This window comes from Vanessa tameamea, chromosome 24 (assembly GCF_037043105.1).
Source record: "Vanessa tameamea isolate UH-Manoa-2023 chromosome 24, ilVanTame1 primary haplotype, whole genome shotgun sequence".
In the NCBI taxonomy this organism is placed as follows: Eukaryota; Metazoa; Arthropoda; class Insecta; order Lepidoptera; family Nymphalidae; genus Vanessa; species Vanessa tameamea.
In genome coordinates, this window is record NC_087332.1 from 1,737,462 (window position 1) to 1,751,885 (window position 14,424).

Below are 14,424 nucleotides of genomic sequence, written 5' to 3' on the forward strand. Positions count from 1 at the left end.
ATTAATTTATTATCTGTATAAAAAAATAAGATAAACCCTGCTCAAGGACAAATTAATTATTGTGTTATTATGGAAAGTTACAACACCAGTCATTATATGCGCGTCTTATTGTTTTAAAGTGTTATATGATTAGTGAGGATTTAAAGTATGTGTTCATTTTTTTTTAATATAAGGTTGCTGAACGAGTTTCTCACTCATTCTCGGAAAGAAAGAGAAAAGATAGGATGACTACTGAAAAAAATCTTGATCAGCATTGAAATCTAACAACGCTTATTGGCCCTTGTTACTTTTTAACGATTACAAATCGACGAATTACTACTGTACATATTACTATTACTAGTACTAGTGTACATATTAATTCGTTGTCAAAAGTGTCATAAGTGACAAAGTTAAAGACTACAACGAATTAGTATACGTTATGGTCTACATTACAGAAAAATGTAATATGGATCCTCCATGGTAACTATTCGAATTCAGCATTAATATTTCTTTCATTAAAAAAAAAAAATGTATACGTTTTTGAAAATAGAATTAATGTTTAAGACCCTGATAATAATGGTAATGAAATGCGGGCACACGTAGCTGGAAAATTGTATTTACCTACACGTCAAAGCACGATTGCTCATTGAATCAACAAATGCTAAATAGTTATATTTGAACATAATACCTTATTTATAAGGTTTAGCGAGTGTCTAGTTGAATACGTTTATCTCTTTCTCTCAATATTGATTTCAAGAAGATAGCATTTTCTAAGTAATCATCCCGAAACTTAGAAAATGCTATCATATATACATACGTAAAAATATAATACTAATATCTATATAATAAAGCACTACCAAGCCGCATAAATAATAGAAAAATGCCATTGACACAACATTAGCATTACATTAGCAGCCTGTAAATTTCCCACTGCTGGGCTAAGGCCTCCTCTCAAGTTTGGGACAAAGGCTGGGAAAGGAAGAAGATAGTTAATTCGTGTTTTATTTTTGGATTTTGAGCAGAAATAGTAGGAACTTACTTATTCGAATCTGATTACGCCATTCTGTACCACTGTCCCACCCATTCATCAGATATTATACCGCCAAACAGTAACATTTAGTTTGAAGAGTGTTAGTTGGTGACGTATTGGCGATGTAAGGAATGGTTAATATTTATCGTAACCAATGTCTGTATGGGCTATTTTACTATCAAGTGCCTCACAAATAAATCCAAACAAAACTACAGTTTCATTGTATTAATGATATAAATTAATTTTTTGCACGAATTCTTGTCTAATTAAAATATCGTTCAACTCGGTATCATTTTGTATTTAGAGTTGTTTCACGTTATTTTATTATTTTTTTTATCTCAACTTTGTTTATTTTTTGAGGTAATCTTTAAACAACACTTTTGCTTTCTCTTTAATATAGTATTCATTGTACATACGTAATGTTTACATTTGTGTTTAGTTAATAAATGTGAATATATTTGTATATGTTTGCGTGTGTGTGTGAAGCCCTTTGAAAGATGTTTAAAATATTGTATTACGCAACGATTTTAAAAAGTAACACTTTTCTAATTATTTGGTAAATAATGTCATATATCTTGTTTTAGTAGAACTAACACGTAGACAATAATTATGAATATAGGTATATTATATTGGATTTAAAGTATTGTATTTATAGAACCTTTTGAAAGTTAAAATATATCTTCAGTTAAATTATAATTATTAATTATTTCATAACGAAACTATTTAAAAATGGAACACGTCATCGATTTGGTTATCTTGGGTTGCACCATCTCCTGTTCACCATCGCTGTTTTTATTATGGTTTTAATATAAATATAAAATTATCAAACAGTACGTGATTTATCATTGATGAAAGCACTAAAGAATTCTTATATATATATATATAAAATATATGTCTTAGTTTTTTAATTGTTACCGTAATAGTTGATCGTAAGAGTAGATACCCATTGATCCATTATAGTTTTATAATACTCTATTTGTGCATAGGTTATTAGGGCAAATTTGTTCCTTGATGGTATGTGATCATCACCGTCCATAGACATTGGCGCCGTAATGAACCATTGCTTATATCCCAAAAAAATAAACAACATTAGACAGCAAATTGATGCGATATCATTGGTCGAGAGCTTGATTAATCTATGTTATTCACCATGGATTTGCGAAAAAATGGCGTTTTGGACTTCGACGAAACTGTCTACTGAATTTTGGAAGTAAAATTAAAGTGAATTTAAGTAGTTAAGTTAATAGTTTTGTATTATATATGTAGATATATTAATCATAAACTCTTAGTAGTGCACAATATAGCTGTGTTATTAGCAAATCGCATGAAATACGTATATCTAACGTTTGTTTATCTTTATTCCTACTTCGATTGGAATAGGCTATAGGTACGGTATTATACTGACATAAAAATCCATAATAATCCACAACACTAATCATAAGACTGATCAAACAATGCCTTGACTTTGAATGGTAATCACGTAACAGTACCAATAATTTTCTTTGATTGTTTCAGATTTTCTTTTTCACCATGGGAAAGAAAACACTGTTATGAAAAGCAACAATGTGTACTGCCGTCTCATAAATACGATAACGAGTAAATGAGACAAACGACGCTTGAAGAAATGTGACATAACGCCATCTAGCGATAACCGCTTGTATTAGAACGTGTGGTTCGACAGCACCGAACAATGAAGCTAAATTTATTCAAACGGTCGATGATTTTTGCGACGTTCTTCGGATCGTGTCTGTGTATAGCGTTGATTGTCGCTTCTTTGGGCACCACGCATTGGGTGGACGCGAGAGCTAGAAGATTGTCGAATCCTATCGAATCCGAGGGTAGAATCAGCTTTGGACTATTTGAAGGTCACAAGGAATTGAATTTCGGTTATGGATGGAGGAATCATGATTTCAGCAGTAAGTATTTTACTCTATTTTTTATCTTTAGTAGAACTCAAGCTGTGGCTTATACACCACCTGTTGGTAACATTACCAATGCTGTAACAAATATATATACTCATAAATACTAACAAAAATAAATCATTCTAATACAACAAAACATATCTAAGTTTACTTGTTAAAACTCACCGCGGACTCACCCTTTAATTCTAGAAGATACGGCCTGGCGGATTTAAAGGCTAGCTTCTAAAGATGTAGCCAAGGGAGATAAAAAGTTCTCCGTAACATCTTGAAATCTAGTAGTTGGAAGTGTACACTCCAGTGTCGTGTGTCAGACATTGGTCCTACGTCTGAACTTTTTCTCGAAGCGTCGGATTTGCCGTCCCATAAAGGATAATGAGAGTAAGGGAATATAGGGAATATGTATTCGCACACTTTTACACTATAGTATGTCTTGTATATTTGAAAGGTTTCCCTTGAAATTTACTGTCACAGTTTTGTTTGGTTGGGACGACATCAGGGACGGCAGCAGCTGCGAAGTAACCCTATGAGTTTATGTTGATACAACTTAACCTCTCATGTCTCGAAAAGCAAACCGCTTTCCGATAGAATCGAATTATGAGTGTGTTCGCTGCAATTGTGCTTGTGGTCATACCTTGAGCTTGAGACCTATGCCTCTCCGTTGAGATTGATCGCTGTCTCAAGGGGATATCATATTTGAATAATATTAAATTGCTTGTTATATCGTTTCAGTAAAAGCGGGTACTCATCCAGCTCGACGCTGGGCGTGGTGCGGTACCGCGGCTCAGTTGGCGGTAGCATTGGCTGCCTCTGCTGGTGCCTGTGTGTTGGCTGCATTGGGTTCGGCCGCAAGGAGCCGTTGCTCGCCACGACCTTTGCTTTTATGTAATGGTGCTATTGGTGAGTTTTAGGACAATTTTAATTTGAGCCCTAATAATGAAACCATGTTGCAATCTTTAAATGAATTATGCCTATAAATGTGTAATTCGATTATATTATTAATAAATAAAAGCGAAGCTGTCTGTCGAATATCAAATCTATGTATTGATGTACTTTGGTTTCCTGAGTACGTAAGCCAGGTTAATTACGAAGGGACGTAAGAAGAGAGCATTGGATTTTATTATTTTTAAGCCAATATTTATGGGTGAACGTGACCACATTGCTCATTTGTTTATCTGCAGAAAAGTAATATACAGATTAAAAAGTTCGTGAAGAGCCTTGAGTAAAGTACACTAAGATTTTGACATACCTCTCTCAATTGACTCTCTGAGCATGAGTCGGGCCAAGTTGAAGCCGGCTTTTTGTATTGAAGTGTACGTAGCACACACAATGAGAAGTCCAAATAAACGCAAGGATTATTTCGATTCAAAAATACTCAATGCAATAGGTCTTATAATAATCTAAAATTACGTTTTTTTTTCAGTTCTTTTCACCTTAGGTGCAATTGCAGTTTGGTTGACCGAGTTCTTCCTGAGATTGCAGCATAATGTCATGTCGGATGAAGATCTAGCGAACACGTGGTCTTCGGATATGACAGCCGACTTAGGACTCTCATTTTGGTATTTTTTTAAATCTGTACTTCTATACAAAAAGTATGAATGCGAAAGTAACTTTATCAGTCTGTCTGTCTTTCTTTAATCGAATTTGATGAAATTTGGTACGATTTTAGATACTTTATATACTATATTTTGGACCAAACCCTAAAAAGCGAAGCCGCGGGCGACAGTATTGGTATTATATTGGTATCAGGTTATAGAAACTGACCAGGACCTTATTGTTCCTTGTATTTTTGTCAATTATTTTTGATTGCATGGCTATAGCCGATCTTTAGTTTTATCAATAAAAAAATAGGAAAAATAAGAATAAATCGTGAAAAGTAATTCATATATATTTGCAAACAAACTGAAGAAATAAATTTCGTTTATGACATTAGGCTATTTTCAACAGGGTCTGTGAGAATGTTGCAACGTTTAGAAATTGATTTGTATTTATGCTTACGTAATTCAAAAACCGCGAAGACTATCTTGTGCCTGAAATGTCCCATCAAATTATGAGAGAGAGAGGAAATATAGAATACGTTAATATTTGCGCACACATTTGGACAACATAAGGCACTAATATCGGTTGGGCATTTGGCATTGGCATTTATAAGGCTGCGGTGATCGAAAACCGCGAGGAAAAATATCTCATATCTTCTTAACAGAAAAAGAGGCATGTTCAGCACTAGGATATATATATATATGACCAAAATTTTACCAGTAGGACTAAACATACTGAATAGCCTTGAAAATCTTCGATATGTATTAATTTTTTTTTATTTTTTTTATTTCAGGCTCATAGTAGCGGCGACAATAACAGCATTTATAAATAATGTATGTATCCTAATAGCCGCTGCAGATGGAAGAGACGTGGATACCATCGCTCCAGCCTTAGAAGAGAAGGTTAACGGGGCGATCATGTTGTATTAATAGACTATATGTAAACTAGTGATGCACTACAGAACTATTAACGGTCGAATATCTCGAATATCGAATAGCATATGCTCTATATGCTATTCGATATTCAATAATAGAATAAGCTCGAATATCTAATAACAATGAATATAAATTGTCAAAATTGTTATTTCGATAAATCTGTAGTCGATATTTTCGCAGCACTAGTTGAAGTTAATAATAATCTGTACAGTATTCTGGACCTGAGAGTATAAACGAAAGTATGTAGTACGAATGATCGAGAGTAGTTTCAAAGGAATATATGAAAAGATAATTAAGAAAAAATAATTAAAGAGTATTCAATGTACTTTAAAAGTAATTTACAAAATATAATGCATTTAACGATTCAATAGACCAGAATATCATTTATACGGTCTTTAAACTAAACTAAAAAAAAAATCATTTGGTTTGTGAAGTGGCTCTCAAAGTTTAAGACAGTAAAAAAAAATGACAGTCGAAAATTTGCTTTACGGAATTTTTTAAATGTTAACTACATAAAGTCGTGTGGTTGTGGTCTGTAATCGCATTGTGCCTGTAGTTACAATGGCTCACTGACCCTTCAAACTGAAACACAACAAATAAAGTATTGCGGTTTGTCGGTAAAATATTAGATGAATGTGTGGTACCTACCCGGACGGACTTGTACAACCTACCACCGAGTAAAAGCTTTGTTACTGCGGAGCCACTTATGACTAACTTCTGACCGGCAAAGTTAGATCGCGCAATAAGAACAACAAGACATATAAATTCAGTTTAAAGATTGTTTGCAATATATTCGGATCCATTATGTATTTAGTAAGAGTTTTATTGAGAAATTGTATTATATTTTTTATTAACACAGATTATACAAACTTACAAAATGGTAGATTATACTTTTATTGAGCACAACGTTTACAAAAGTCATTGAATTTGATTAATATATTCACCTATTCACACGAAGACACGCCCCACCACTCTAAATCACTGACGCGCTGTTGTGTGACGCTTGTGCTTACAATGTGTCTTAGTGTGCGTGAGATGACTATCAGAATGAGAATAAACTTATTAAATTTAAATTTGATCGTTAAAGTGACTTGCGTTTATATTATACGGTTTTATTTGCGTTATTGTTTTCGCCGACGTCGCGACAGAGTTATACACGCGGTCACAACTTGGCGCGTACGCTTCATAATTGATAACAAGTTACTTCGTCTACCTTCTTACATCGTTTTATTTCTAATCTAATGCTGTAAACAAACTATCCTTAAAAATATTAAAGATTCTCCCAGACGGGTTGTGTCTACGGTATGTATAACTGTTGAAACGTCGAACAAAATTATAAAAAAGGTTCAAACTATTTGCTATAGGATAGTATACATTCTAAATCGAATCGAATGGCAAACTGACTTCCATTCGAACTTATATCGAATATAAATTAATTGCTCAGATTTATTTAAAAGTGATAAATAAATGCTCAAATTAATTACTCGATTGTCCGTCCATTACATGTGAAAATTTTAATTAATACCTACTTATTTTAATGGAATTAGCATAAAAATCAAAATACCTTCATTTTTTTTCATAAAACAGTTACGTATTCAGTCTGTAAATGAATCGCTGCTGAGCTATAGACACCCTAAATGAGGAGGTAAGGAGTGTGTACTGTCAGTACTCACACAGTTTGTGTGGTGCATTTGAACCGCGCTGCCTTACAGTATAATTCACACTTTGCTTATAAATCATGAAACATCGTGAGGAAACCTGTCAGAAGATATAATGCATCATATGTATCCCAAGCCAAGTCCTGTTCTGTGTACAGATCAATATTTTGTGTGACCTTGTTAAAACACACTTATAAATATTTTTTTAGACTGTGATTATTTATATAAAGCCGTCTTCTTCTTTCAAATGTTAAATCAATGATGTCGGAAAGAGAGATTTGAGAAAGCTTTAATCACTATCGGGCTTATAAACGCTGCTTAGCGGTTGTTTTTTCTCTATCTGTCCTCATTGATTTTACATTTGAGAGAAAAAGACTAAAAATTGGTCAGCTAATCACAAGCATTCCCTATGCTCCTCATTTAAAAGTAGTCATAAATATTTGTTTATATACAAATTCCATTAAATTTAGTAGAATGTTAACGTTATAGTTGTTAAGTCTTAGTTAAGTGATAAGGCTGAGTTTTAGTATAATCTCCACAATATATAAACAGTTCGATAAATTTATATATAGCGTTGTACTAATGGACTTGATTAAAATTGATTTGTATTGAATCTCCTGAAGTATTATATTACTATGATAAAATAGACTTTTTCGTTAAATTATTATTATTGATTTATAATATAAAAATAAAATGAACTTTGGAAATCTACACGATATAACTTTTGAAATTAACTTCTCATTAAAATTATGTTTTTTAATGTATTCATTTTTGTATCGTATTTTAATTATTAGTGCCATTAGGTTAAGTCTTTTGTAATTATATTTCCACTGTAACTAATATTTATATTTTGTAACTTTTAATGTAATTTTCTCGAATAAAAACTAATCTGATTTTTTTATGATTTGTATTATTTTTACTAGTCTAAAACAATAATTAAAAGTCAATATCAACATATACATGTATATAAATATATTTTTCAAGTAAGCCTATTCCTCCTGTTGTGGTACAGGGCTTCATAATCTATGATATTTATGATAAGGATTCTGTTATAGGAACTTTTTGGAAGTAAAAAATTTAAGTAGTTAAGTGGATTAGTGTTGTATTATAAATATATGTATACAAATCAAGAACTGTTTTTAATGCGCAATATAGCAGAATTATTAGCAGACAGCATTCAAGAATACGTATATCTAAAGTTTGTTTATCTTTAGTCTCTTCAATTGGAATAGGTTATACTTATAAAATTCTTAATAAGTAGGGGTACTGGTTCCTAGCTCGTAGTTCTTTTTGTTAATAAAATAACACTTTCTTGCTTGTCAGTTTGGAAAAAAATATATTTAAAAATGTAATAAATTGATAAAATAATTAGACTGCATATTACTTAGATTTTGCATTAGACTTACATTTTACACCAATAAAAACTAATACAATTTGAAAACGATATAAATTAACATTCAGCCAACAAAGTTGTATATTAAAGTTGTCTACCAATGACAAAGACTCAGTATTATCGTATGTTTTTGTAAGAACGCGACGGACTATATATACGAAATGCAGTATTTTATTTGACTTACTCGGAACGCGTCTCTGGACATCGACGGTCGTATATTTTTATCTTGGAGTTTTGCTTCTATCATTCCGTTACTTATAAAAAGTCAATATCATTCGCAGCAATTAAGACACTCTTTAGATATTCATTTCATTCATTTATATCAGTGATTCCCAAAGTGGTCCAGGTGGACCCCCAGGGGTCCACGGGAGACTTGCTGAGGGTCTACGTAGGCGTGAATAAAAAATGGGGGTCCATAAGATGTTAATGGGGGTCCACGAAAATTTATCTGCTTTTGATAGTAAAGAGCAAAAATGTAAGCATAGTTTTTATAAGGGCCTACCTACATTGTTTTAAGTACCTAACTAAGCAGATAATATTTTAATAAGGCAAGCGACTGTTACTTGTCCAAACTTGCGTATTCGATATTACGTACAATTTCGTGTACAGACTTGCAAAGCGCTATCCGCCCGACAATGCTTAATGCTTGTTCAGACATGAACTTGATCACCACTATAAATACTTGATGCCAAAGGTACCTTTTTTTTTTCGTCATCAGTTTGAGAAAATCACTAACAAATTCATAGATATTTTAAGTGCTGAAATACTAGTAGGGTTACTAAGGATAAAATTAAAAGCACAAATATTAAACAAATTTAAATTTAGTTCATATTTTAGTGTTTCTCTCAAACTGTGGTTACGGACACATGCCAATAGGTGGTCCACGAGAAAAATAAGTTTGGGAACTACTGATTTATATGATATTTTTTAGTACTATTGATTTCCTTCTTTTTTCAAAAAGGTTTGTATAAATAACCACGGTCCTTAGCCAATTGCATAGCTGGAGGAATTAGCTTAAAAACTGTCTCATTATTATAACAAGAAGAGCTGTTTATTTTTGCAAATATGTCATTTTTAATGCGTTCTTTAAGAATTATAATTTATGTTTAGTTATATTTTATTTATGAAAGTATAAACAAGACATTACAAAATTTTGCTACACAGTAGTATCTGCACACAATTTGTTTTTTGGGCATTCAAAACTAAATTATTTACTCTAAACCAATCGTGTATCTTTGACAATGCGCCATTCACATCGTCATAGTCAGTTTTTTTTTTCATGTCGACCTTAAAACTGAGTGAAGTATCAAGTGTTCAGCAAACAAAACATTATCACAAATACCTTTAAGGAAGATCATTTATATATACTAGAAATAGAAAGGGACCCAAAATTGATCCTAATGGAACACCCATTTTTAACGTAGATCCAGAAGACTATTCCATTAATGAAAACTTGCTTCATACTATATATATATTTATATATTATATATCTTAGTATACTAGTATACTACGTTCTATAATTATTTGGAGAGGATAAGCCTTTTTTCAATTTGTTTGTTAACCAAAATCCAATTTTTGCTTCAAAGATCAAGGATATATACATCTTAAAATTGGTTATTTAGCGTAATAATATTGCGCCATTCAAGTGAAGTGAACCAGAGTGTACGCCCACCTTTTTTCGACATAATAATAAAATATTTAAAAAATAATTCAAGCACAGAGTACACAATACATTACGTTTTGCTCAAAGCGCGCGTTTGACATTCACCGCACGTTCAGAAACCGGCGCGATTGAATCGGTACCCTATTGCCATTGCCGACGTAATGCGTTTAGAAAACGATTTTGACAAGATTGCGACTAAATTGTATTTGTTACGTACCAGTTTAAAAAAACGGCTTGGCTATGGGGCCTGACTTTCAATGATAAGTTTGAATGGAAAGATTACTCGCTTTGTTTATTTAATACAATTACAAGATCCAAGGTTGCATAGTTACAATGCGGTGTAATAATAATACTATCTATCTATAATGATATATATCCAGAGTAATGCACGAGAGCGAAGATAAAAAGTAATTTTCATGTTTATATATTTTTTTTATATTTAGTGTCTGTCATGGTATGGGCATGTTATGCGTAGAAATGAGGACCATGTTGTGAGGAAGGTCTTGAGCATGGATGTGGATGTAGAGATAGGGGACGACCAAAGAAACGATGGATGGATTGTGTGAAAGACGATATGGTTAGAAAGAATGTTACTTGTGAGATGACGTCTGACAGAGAAGTATGGAAGAAGAAGACATGCTGCGCCGACCCCAAGTAAAATTTGGATAAGTGCAGGAGAATGATGATTTAGGGTCTCAGAAATTAGAATTCAAAGTCGAATATTTTAAAACAGAATTAATAATTCTTTTGTAAATAGGTAAAGTAAGTTCTTTTGTAAAGTATTAGGTCCTTACATATGAAATTGGCGTTTTGTACGGGAGGAATATAAAGTATTTTTATTTTGTAAAATATGTTTAATTAATCAAAGTATGCACCGTTGTTATCTATGCATTTTTGCCATCTCATAGGTAGTTCATTGATCCCTTTATTAAAAAAACCATGGAGGTGTTAATCAATAAACTCTTTGAACGGTTTGGACTGCCGCATCGGTGTTGTATTTTTTTCCTTCTAAGAAATTGTCCAAATTCCGGAAAAAATGGTAATCTGTTGGAGCAAGGTCGGTCGGAGTACGGTGGATGTCGCAGACATTCCAATTGTAGCTCATCTAATTTAGGGATTGTTTGTTGTGCATTGTGGATAAACAGCAGTAGCCTAAAGCGATTGACCAATCTCGGTTGTTTAGCAGCTAGTTCTTCCTTCATGTTTTGCAGTTGCTGACAATAGATATCTGCCGTAATTGTTTGATCAGATTTTAGAAAGCTGTAGTGAACAACACCGGCGCTAGTCCACCAAACACTCACAAGTAAGTTTTTCTGAGTCAATTTTCGTTTAGGGCAGGATTTGGCTGGGTCACCAGGGTCCAGACATTGCGACGAGCGCTTCCGATTATCGTACAGTATCCATTTTTTTCACAAGTAATGATTAAATTTAAAATCCCTTCATTATTGTGTCGTTTGAGCAAAGTAACATAGCAGTCGATGCGTGTTTGCAAGTTGGATTCACTCAACTCATGAGTTCAAGTTTTTTTACTCTCCCGATTTGCTTCAAGTGGATTAATACAGTTTTATCAATTACCCCAAAGCCTGCAGCTATAATATAAATAATAGCCATTAATTCTTCATTTTCCACTTTGGTCTTCGGTCTTCCTCGGGGTTGGTTCTGAAGGTCGAAATTTCCAGAACGAAAACGTTGAAACCAAAAACGTACGTACGTACCTACGTATATAATGAGTGATATGCAGTTTACAATGAAATGAAATCAAAACAAAACCTGCCATTGGTTTCGAAATTCCTAAAAAATATATTGAATAAACGCCAAATTTCGCGGGAGACACACTAGTTTTATTTTAATTCTCTAATACAGTCATGTCATTGTATCAATCTTTTATACATACAATATCACTGAATCTGGTAGCGTTTGCAAAAATATTGAATCGTACGTTATATTTATTCGATATCAGAGGTCCTTTTTTCAAGAGGATATTCTGTACACGTAACTCCGATATTAGGCGCGTGTACCTTCGCGTCACATCACATCAATTTGTAACATATTCACGAAGTTACTATTTTTTACACGTTATATCTAAGGGCGGGCCTTCAACGTCAGTACTCCTCTAGGTAACAATTTTACATTTGATTTTGTGCATTCGTCTACAAACGAGACTTTAGCTGGTGTGATGTTATAAATTGTATTATTGCTGGTTACGGACTGATGCTCTGATCTTCTCACTCACTTACTTAATGCTCTAACTGTGGGGGTACGCCCTAAGTAATCAGATCCAATTCAACGTACATGTTATGATAGTACCATAAATACTCAGTATCGTTTGCGGTTTGAAGGGTGAGTAAGCCCGTGTAACTACAGGCACAAGGGACATAAAATCTTAGTTCCCATGGTTTGTGGCACAATTGCGATGTTAGGAATGATCAAAATGTCTTAAGGTTAATATGCAGTGCTGACCATTTACCAGGTGGCCCACTAGTCCTTCCGCCTACGACTGATATAAAAAAATAAAGCATTGTTAGTTATTTAATGTTTTGTTTTTGTCAATTCAAAATACTTTTAAAGAAATGTTGTTGTGTTTGTTCTCTATGCCTGTCCTCAACCATTCATCCGATTATGATGAAACTTCCGTATGTCATTTTGCATTCCACAAAACAATATTTTCTTATAAACTTCAAAGAAAGAATAAAGATAAACAAACGTTACATTTTCGCATACCATACAATTTGATAATATCTCAACTACATTGTAAACTACTAACAGTACTTGATTAATATATATTTATTCATAATACTATTTAACTTAATTACTTATATCCACTTCGTAACCATAAACCATATCGAATATCATAAATGATTCAAGCTCTCGACCAATGAAATCACTTCAATTCTATGTCAAATGTTGTTTATTTGGCTTTTGCACTCTATTGGTTGGAATAGACAATTATTCTAACCGTGCGAAGCCGTAACATATAGCTAGTCTTATATATAAAAATATATGTATGTCCATCAGTGTGAGCTAGAGGCCAATCACCATAAAACTTGGCATATTGAATTACGTATTTATTATGGCGAGGACTTCTCAGATTATTGTAACTTGACGATAATGGCTTTGCAGCACGTCGACTGAAATAACTTTCCGACCGCCACATCAATTGTTTTATATACACAAATAGGAAATATAAAATCCTAAGACGGTTTTTTTTTCACGCAGTGTCAACCTGAGGTACTTTGGTCTGCCGGGTTATGTAAGATTCTTACCCACCACACACTGCCATGGTCGTCTTTGAATTGGATCGAAGAAGCTGCAATATTGCAGAATATGAACTAAAATGTTCAATTAGGTTCTAACGTAGATATTAAATCAATAACGATGATGTATGAAGGCAGTGCCAAGTCCAATAATTAACTACCAGTTATTTGGTTAACCATGTATCTTTTCCCAATGTTAAAAACTTCAGTAAACTAACCTGACCGATTCAAAGACTAAAATTCTAGAAGAATTTACATCGATTTCGAATAGTTTCGAAACTGAATTGTTTTCCTTCGCTTGCATTTTACGAAATAAATCTCGTCGTAAAGTAGACCCGTAGTTTATTGATTTTACGAAGGCAAGTTTTTTTACAAATTTAACCTATTGACAAACGTCAAACTTGTTACTGTTTAAGAACTGGAGCTGCCCCGAAAAAAGCTGAAATGATTCAAATATTAACTTACCTAACTTATTCCAAATAATGTATCTGTCCAATTTGCAGTTGTAACACTTGACCTTTGAGTAGTAGTGCAAAAACCTTTATTAAAAGTATAACGCCTCGCCTTATTGCCTCCAGACACAGGAGGGCTGGTGCATTTTTTGAAAAGTGGAATTTCGATTGAATGGATAAATGTTGCTAGCGTTCTTGCCACCATTCCACGCGGTCATGATTTGTACAGTAATTATTTTAATTTTTATTTGAATATAATTAAGGCCTTATTGTTAATAAATTTAATTTAAATAAATAATTAGAACACCTCTGTTAGATCACCTCTGTGCAACATTGTAAAACATTTTTTTTATAACTAACAGCATTAATACATTTACTTAAAAAAACTTAAGAGACTTGTTATATCAACCATCTTGGTTAATTTATGGGAACATTTTAACTACTCATCTGGTGATAATTTCTCATATGTAAAAGTTCTCATCAATCGATCAAGAGTTCAAACGTATTCTATAATATTAGTAAAATAGCACGCAAGCTTATATTGCGGGACGGAAAATCTTTCAAATGAAATTTTCTATTTCAGCTCACGTACCCAGCACTTG

General features: G+C 33.1%; 1 protein-coding gene across 1 annotated transcript in view; it reads left to right on the forward strand.

The window, feature by feature from the left end:
- LOC113404864 (uncharacterized) overlaps positions 1–5,457 on the forward strand; it is a 295,398-nt gene extending 289,941 nt beyond the window's left edge. Inside the window, exons 3-6 of the mRNA XM_064218812.1 lie at positions 2,525–2,925; positions 3,661–3,828; positions 4,352–4,487; positions 5,261–5,457. Coding sequence (XP_064074882.1) covers positions 2,700–2,925; positions 3,661–3,828; positions 4,352–4,487; positions 5,261–5,396 — 666 coding nt within the window. The 5' untranslated portion in view covers positions 2,525–2,699 and the 3' untranslated portion in view covers positions 5,397–5,457. The remainder of the gene's footprint in view (positions 1–2,524; positions 2,926–3,660; positions 3,829–4,351; positions 4,488–5,260) is intronic.
- Positions 5,458–14,424: the final 8,967 nt, after the last annotated feature.